General features: G+C 53.4%; 1 protein-coding gene across 2 annotated transcripts; it reads left to right on the top strand.

Moving 5' to 3' along the window:
• Positions 1 to 2,963: 2,963 nt before the first annotated feature.
• On the top strand, positions 2,964 to 6,119 carry DMRTA2 (DMRT like family A2; the record flags this gene model as incomplete). 2 transcript variants are annotated; one of them, XM_083360171.1, is made up of 2 exons in its annotated part: positions 2,964 to 3,447; positions 5,023 to 6,119. In XM_083360171.1, the coding sequence occupies 2 exons, from the start codon at positions 2,964 to 2,966 to the stop codon at positions 6,117 to 6,119; spliced, it is 1,581 nt and encodes a 526-aa protein (XP_083216297.1). The 2 variants fall into 2 exon arrangements, with proteins under 2 accessions (XP_083216297.1, XP_083216296.1); XM_083360170.1 differs by having other exon boundaries at positions 2,964 to 3,486.
• Between the last annotated feature and the right edge of the window lie 1,803 nt (positions 6,120 to 7,922).

Below are 7,922 nucleotides of genomic sequence, written 5' to 3'. Positions count from 1 at the left end.
GAGTATAGTTTTCCTGACTAACAGCCTCCTCTGCCAAGAGCGGGACTCCCGTGTTGGCCAATCCATTCTGGCTCCTTGGTGACAATTAAAAAAGAAGGGAGGGGGATTCCGGAATAATGCGAAACCCCCCTCCCCACTTGAGAAGGGAAGCCAAGCGGGAGAGGGACACGGATTATTCCGGCCAAGTAAATTCCTCTAAAGGAAGGGAAAGGGGGGACATGCCTCCTCAGTAGGCCAACGGTGGAGAAGCCTATCTTGCAAATGAAAGGGTCTCCCCGCCCTCGCCCCAGGACTCCAGGCAAGTTCTTGGCCATATCCGCGAGGCTCTGCTTCCCTCCGCTGTGGAAAAGAAGGGCTCCCATCTGACGCTTCCACCTTTCTGGGAAGGGACTTTTAACCAGGAGTTAAAGACATTAATTTAACTAAATCTCGGTGACTTCTAGCGAAATTGGAGGAGGGAGATTTTGCTCCCTTGAACACACGTGTAGAACAAAGTAACTGTTGCAAAGAAAAGAAAATCTCCTAGGCCTGGGAGCTTTTCTCTGGAAAGATAAGCTGTCACTTTTGCCACTCCGGGGATGATTAATATGTAAAAAGAGTTCCGAAATACGCCAAGTAGAGATTGTCTTACCAGTCTTACAGGGTTGGTTTTTTTTTGAAATACATGTAAGACACATGTACAGGTTTTGTTGACCCCCCCCCCCTCCCTTGGGGCAGGAGATGCATTTTATTCGCCGGCGTATAAGGGGAAAAAAAAACCCTGCACTAACACGCTTACTACCAACATTTCGAAACTGCCTTCTCTCGGGGAGAAACTGACAAAGCTGCCCAGCCCATTTTCTCGGGCTATTTTAACTTGGAAACGGGTTGCCTTACTTGCTCCAAATGGACTGGCCTCTGATCTGGGTGACTTCTTCAAAACAAGCAAGTCCCAAGAAGTGTTGGCGTCAGGTAAATGATAGTCGACAACAAAAACAATGTATTGTTTAAAAAGCGAATGAATCCAGTGGTAGCGAGCGTAATTGTTCACGGATCGATTCCCTGTTTTAATTGTCCTAAAAGGAGAGTCCGAAACAGTTTGATTGACTTTCAGTTAAACAAACAATTAACAATTAAATCTGAGAGAAGGAAAGAGAGAAGAAAGTATGTAATAGGTAGCGCCGTCAGCGAGCCTCCCCTTTTTCCCCCCAAATATAAAATGTAATACTGTACCTCATCGGTATTCCCTTTGAGGGCAGCCGCTGAACCTGAAGATGTAGAAGGCGTAAGAGAAAAGGGAAAAAACAATTAGTCTGTGCTTTGAAACCCTCAGGACGGCCATCCTACCGTATTAGTGGCAACTTTTCTATCTGATCTTTCGTCGTTCTCTCCACCTTTGACAAGTGTCACCCCAGGAAAATGTGAGGTTAAAAGAGCACAATCAATCGGCAGAGCAACTACTGTTTTCAGTGGATTTAATAAATGCCTGGAAAACAAGGCAACAGAAATTTGGGATAGAGAAAGAGAAAGAGAAGAAGAAGAAGAAGAAGAAGAAGAAGAAGAAGAAGAAGAAGAAGAAGAAGAAGAAGAAGAAGAAGAAGAAGAAGAAGAAGAAGAAGAAGAAGAAGAAGAAGAAGAAGAAGAAGAAGAGGTGAAAACTATTTGCTGTGGGTTCCCCCCCATGTATCTTCCCCTCCCCCTTTGGACCCTTTTAGCGCCCCCCCTCCCCTTAAAACAGTTTATTTGAAAGAAGCTTCGGGTGGACACTGTAGACATCCGAGTGGCCAATCAGAAAGGCTCTTTCCCCTCTCGGCCAATGGCAGACGCCACATTGTTGTCAAATGTTGTCTAATGGATACGTAAGGCGCAACAATAGAGCAAGCGCTGGCGGGCGGTTCGGCGAAGATTTCTATCTCTTGGCAACTCTCGCTCTCTTTAGTGGCGCACATGCAAAGTTGGGGCTGGAGGAAAGGGGGGGTCCGGACTGGGTTCGGCTGCCTGTTGAAGGCGCCTTTGGTTGGCGGGGTGGTAGCTGGAGGAAGGGGGTAGCTAGAGCAGACTTGAGGAAAAATTAGAGGGCGGCTGAGAAAGGAGCGTGGGCGCGAGTCGGCAAGTTGGAAATTGTTGCACTCTGAAGTCTGAAACCCGGCGGGGGTCAGAGGAGTCCTCTGTCTTCTGCCACGGTTGGTTTGGCTGGCGTGCGATTGTGACAAGCTGAAATCTTGGCCGGGCACTGGGACCGCTGCGTCTCCAGGGGCTTGTGCGCGCTTCCGTCAGGAGAAGTGTTTCGTAACATTGGCAAGCGAGGGAGCGCAGCTGTTCGCCTTTCCTCGGATGGTGGCAGGAGCGCCTGCCGTCGGGTCGCGCCGCAATTTCTTTGCCAGAGAAGATATCAGCGGGAGTGAGCCGGGGCGAGTTCTGCTTCGCCGCGCTGCTGAGAAAGAGACGGAATGGCTGGGTAGCCATTTTGATGGTTTCGGAGTTTGGGGGCTTTGATTCGGGGGGGGGGAGCCAGGAAGCCCCAACTTCCGCTACCCTAGGATCCACGTCCATTCCGTGGGCGATTGAGCCAGGGCAACAAAGAAGGCCGGTGGTGGTGGTGGTGGTGGGCGTTGTTTGTTTGCTTCCTCGTAGAGTAAACGCCGTTTACTTCCCCGAAGTTAGGTAACGCAGATGCGCTCTAGAGCAGAGGGGGAGATTGTAGAGGAAGGACTGCGACGCCTCAGACTTTTCGGAGGGAAAAAAAAGTTCTCTGTTTTTGTAATTTTGACCGGCTTCAGAGCGGCTGGACGGAGGGACTCGGGCGATTAGACAAGCTGAGCAACCCGTTAGCCTCTCGCCGCCGAGTGGAGGGTTGTTCCAGGAAGGCCCTGCCCTGTTTGACCCGCGGCACTCTTGTTGAGGTATTAAAGGCGCGCCGGCGGGGAGAGGGCCCTGCGCCTCTGCGCCTTCCCTGGAAGCCACGGCGCCCCTTCTCGGTCACGATGGAACTGAGGTCTGAGATGACCAATGTACCCCCGGCGCCCTCTGCGGTGCCCCCCAGTTCGGTGGCGGCGGCGGCGGCGGCGGCGGCGGCCAGCCTGCCGGTGAGCGTAGCCGGGAGCCTTCTGCGAGCCCCGCCGCTGCTCCTGAGGGCTGCCGAGAAGTATCCGCGCACCCCCAAGTGCGCTCGCTGCCGCAACCACGGCGTGGTGTCGGCGCTCAAGGGCCACAAGCGCTACTGCCGCTGGAAGGACTGCCTGTGCGCCAAGTGCACGCTGATCGCCGAGCGGCAACGCGTCATGGCCGCCCAGGTGGCGCTGCGGCGGCAGCAGGCGCAGGAGGAGAACGAGGCCCGCGAGCTGCAGCTGCTCTATGGCACGGCCGAGGGGCTGGCCCTGGCCGCGGCCAACGGCATCATCCCGCCGCGGCCCGCCTACGAAGTCTTCGGCTCGGTGTGCAGCGCCGAGGGAGGCTCGGGGGCTTCAGGTGAGGAAGCTAACGCGCGCCCCAACCCTGAAGGCGCTGGCGACGAGCTAAAAGGCGCTGCTTTCCCCGCCGCTCTGGCAGTCGGACCTTCCCTCTGAGTAAACGTGGCAGGCGGCAGGGAGTCCTGGGGAAGTGCTGAGAAGACCAGCTTGGGTGCCCGGGTCCCGTGTATAGCCCCTCAGCCTCAGGAGTTCTTCACCAACTTCAGGAGGGGACCGGCCGCCGAGGAGGAAAGGGGCCGGGGCTAAGCCTCCCAATCTTTTCTCTTGGCAGCCTGGCGCGCGTTTAAAAACGAGCCCTTCTCCCCGGATGCTTTCGTCCACCTCCCCCCATATATTCCACCTTTTGGTCCTCCTCGGTCCGCCTGGGCTCCTTCCCCCGCGCTCTCTCGTCCCGCGCTCGATTCGTTTCCTTTCCACGCAGCCACCGCTCGCTCGCCATTTAACACCATTTGTAGACCTCAAATCTCAGCGGCCGTTCGGGAATTTCTTCACGATCTGTGTAAGATAAGGAGTTCCCAACGTGGCGGACGGAGTTTTATTTAAAAAAAAAATGAAATAAAAAATCCTAGCCGGTGCCTTTATAACAATGAAATGTTGGCCCGGCATTTCTAGTTGATAGTCCCACCCGTGTTTGCCGTGTCAAACGCAGTGAGGGCTCACGCGCTGTTGCTTTTTTTTCTTAGCAATTGCTTCTCTTTCTCACTCCCTTCCTCTCTCCCTCGCATCCATAACGTCTTCCACACCCATTTGAGTTCCACTTAGTGTCCCTTTAATCGTTTGACGCCCTTGGATTTACTTCCAGGTAAGTTAGTATTGCTATATGGTAAACTGCCCCTTGAAAATAGAGAGAGGCCTGTCACAGCTGGCATCAGCCTCGAATTGTGCTCTCCCCAACCCGGCTGCCTTCCAGGTTTTTTCTTCAGCGATGCCACTAGAAGTTATGATGGGAGCCAGGTCGGGGAACGTTTCTCTTGCAAGTTTTTTTTTTTTAGGGGGGGGGGAGGGCACCTTGGCCGTCCCAAGCCAGAGAGGCGAGAGACGAGAGAAAAGATAGCGCCTCCTAGCGACCTCAGCAATTTAACCCTGCCAGGAGACGCCCTCCCGTAGTTACAGTGGCGATATTTGATTTCGTGTCCTAAAGTAGCTCCTGAGAAAGTTCACCAAGGTGAGCCGGTGGTCTCCCGGCAGGTGCCATCTGGGGAAGGGACGAAGGAGAAGGCAAGATGTGGCCTGGAGGGTGGATTGGGAGGGCAAGCTGAAGCCAGCAGAGACAGCGGAAAGTGGGGATCGGACAGAAGCGTGGCTGAAATCAGGCTAGGGTAGGTAGAGGAGTGCAAGATCCATTGGGTGGGTTCTCTGTGGGACAGAAGTGGTGGCTGAATTAAGCTCCTTGGTTGCTAAGCCATCGGGAAGGGCCGAAGAGCGCTCAGCTTAAGTCCACTCGCTTTCCCATTTTTTTTTGTCGAGGTGAAAGTACTTAATGGGCCCCCATCCGGCCCTTGGGGGGGCGGAGGCAGGGCACGCTGGCAGGGAGAGCCTCGTCCAGCTCGCTCTTTCTGTCTCTCGTTGCCAGAAGTCAAGATGCAGAAATTTGACTTGTTCCCCAAGACGCTTCTCACCAGCCGCTCCGTGACCCCTCAACAGAACAAGCCTTTGACGCCGGATGGGACGGACGGCGCGCCTGGCACCTCATCCCCGGAGCCGACTCGTCACGGCTGTGGCTCGGGCTCGGAGAACGGCGACGGCGAGTCTTCCGTCAGCTCGCCAGTCTCCAAAGGCGCCAAAGATGGCAGCGGGGGCGGCGGAGCCGAGGAGGAGAGCACAGGCTCCGTCAGTCCGCTGGGCTCCGACTCGGGTTGCTCTGAGGCAGAAAGGGACGAAGCAGGCGCCCCCTCGCCTGGTTTGGCCGCTGCTGCCGCGGCCGCCGTGGCGGCGAGCAGCCGGCAGCAGCGGACGCCGTTGGACATCCTGACGCGCGTCTTTCCCGCGCACAAACGCAGCGTGCTGGAGCTGGTCCTGGCCGGCTGCGGCGGGGACGTGGTGCAGGCTATCGAGCAGATCCTTAACAACCACCACCACCACCACCACCACCGGGGAGCAGGCGGCAGCCCAGGCCAAGGACTTTCCGCCGCCTCTGGACTCAGCTCGCTAGGGCCGGACAAGGCGAGCGACGAGACCTGGGCGCGGGCTGCTGGAGAGGCGCCGGGGACCTTGGGTGGCCTGCAGCCTTCGTCGGCTGGCGGCGCCTCGCATCACCGCCCTCTTTTGGCCGGCGCCATGACCCCAGCCATCGGCGCGCTGGGCAGCCGCTCCGCCTTCTCGCCTCTGCAGCCCAACGCTACCCATTTCGGGACGGCGGCTGAGGCCGGGGCCTATCCCTTAGGCACGCACTTGAGTTTGAGCCCGCTACGCCTGGCTTACTCGGCCGCGGCGGCGCACAGTCGCGGCCTGGCCTTCATGACCCCTTACTCCACGGCGGGGCTAATGCCCACGCTGGGCTTCCGGCCGCCTATGGAGTACGCCTTCAGCGACCTCATGCGGGACAGATCGGCTGCGGCGGCGGCGGCGGCTGCGGCTGCCGCCGCCGCTGCCGCCAGCGCACACAAGGAGCAGACGTACCCAAACGGGCTTTACGGGCCTTTGGTGAATAGCGCCCCAGACAAACAGTAGGCCGCAAAGCACGATGGCTGGATTTTCTATGTACATACATACGCGTAGGGTGATAGATTTACACACGACATAAACTTGTGCCCGTGCGCACATCCGAGAGGTGCGCAAGGGCAGCTGAGGCAGCGAATTCTCGGAAGGCAGCGGGGGGGGGGGGAAGCGACCTGGTCTAACCGAGGGCTCGATTCCCCGCCGGAATGGCAGCGGCTCTTTAAACGCCGCTTACCCTCAGGTTACGAAACGCGCCAGTTAGAAGTAAGTTCCCCGGAAAAGCCAAGCGGCGGAGTAGTCCGAGTTGGAGCTGAGGGGTCGGGAAGGCGGGGGGGGGGGGCCTACGGCACTTTTCTCGGAGCAAGCGAGGAGGAGAAGGCGCAGTCGCGCCGGCAGCCGAGCGAACGGGACATCTTGCCGGTGATTTAGGGCGAGGCGGGAGTTTTGCAAAACGTTATATAACCCGAGACGTGTAACGTGTGTACGGGCAGCGCTGTTGCCGAATTCTTCTGTCGGGTTGTGTAACAGTAGGAAATCACCTGGTCCACCCCAGCCTTGGTTTCGCCCGATTTTAGGTGACCCGGGTTTCATTTCATTCTATTTGTTGTAACCACAGGTGGTCAAATGTTATGGAACTTGGCGAACCTCTAAGTGTGTTGATTAAGAAAAACGACTAAATGCGTTTTTACTGTTAAAAAAGTTTTCCCTCGTTATTAATATTTTGCATACAGCTGTAAACACGGATATTCCCCCTTCGGGTCGCATCCATACTTCTATCTGTATCTCTATATACCAGCAAGTGTACAGCATAATGTTTAAAAAAATGGGAATTTAAATTATTAATGTAATTTGTAGCCGAAGTTGTTATTAATGGTAAACGAAACGTTAGTCACTTTTCATTTTGGAAAGACGTCATCATAGAGATTAAACATATTGTAAAAACAAAAATTAACTCTTCGTTCTGTCTATTCCCAGGGGAAATACAATGTGTAAATAAGGTGAAAAAGTAAATATATTTGTAATTGTCCTTTCCTTTGGACTCGATCCAGAGGCCGTTGTTGACCAGGATTTAATGAATGATCGGAACGAAAATACTGTCTGGTTTCAGTAACAAACTTCTTGCCATTTCAAACAAGGTTTTTTTGAGTTTGTTTTTCCCTTCTGTTTTCATTTCATAGAAAACTAGAAATAAATATTATTTTGGATTAAAACCTGCCATAGTAGTAACTTCTGCTGTTTCGTTTATTTGCAGTATTTTAGCTTCTAAGGGCAATTCCAGTTTACATCAAATGAACAACTGGTTTCAGATTATTTTCAGTAATCCTGGCAGCTTCCATTAAACCGATCAGTCTAAAATAGGCGATTCTGTCAGTAATATGTATCCAATTCTGCAGTTCAAATAGACATTATATTATCGTTACAATGTTCTTACTGCAAGAATTTTGGAAATATCTTTCAAGGATAGAACAATTTTTCCTGTGTAAAGAGTGGTGTTTCTAGTGGTGAACCTAAGGACTGATATTCTGCGGGTGTGAATTATTCTGTCCTCTGGTCTTCTGCAACACCACTCCTGGTCTCCTTACCCGAGAATAAGCCCGTTTATATTCGGTAGGATTTATTTTAGAACCAGTGCTATAGGGTTTCATTTGTGCGTATAACTCTGTAAAATATTATTTCACTGCTTTTGAAGATGGTGACAAAATCCAGCAATTTAAACCTGGGCTAGATACTATTTGTAATCAAATTTACCAATAAGAGCCTCTATTCCTCCTCCCCTGCATTTCAAAATTTCCATTCTACTTTTTAATTTTCAAT

The sequence above is a fragment of the Vipera ursinii genome (assembly GCF_947247035.1).
Source record: "Vipera ursinii genome assembly, chromosome: 3".
In the NCBI taxonomy this organism is placed as follows: Eukaryota; Metazoa; Chordata; class Lepidosauria; order Squamata; family Viperidae; genus Vipera; species Vipera ursinii.
The sequence above is the reverse complement of the archived record's forward strand: the minus strand, read 5'-3'. Positions and strand labels throughout refer to the sequence as shown.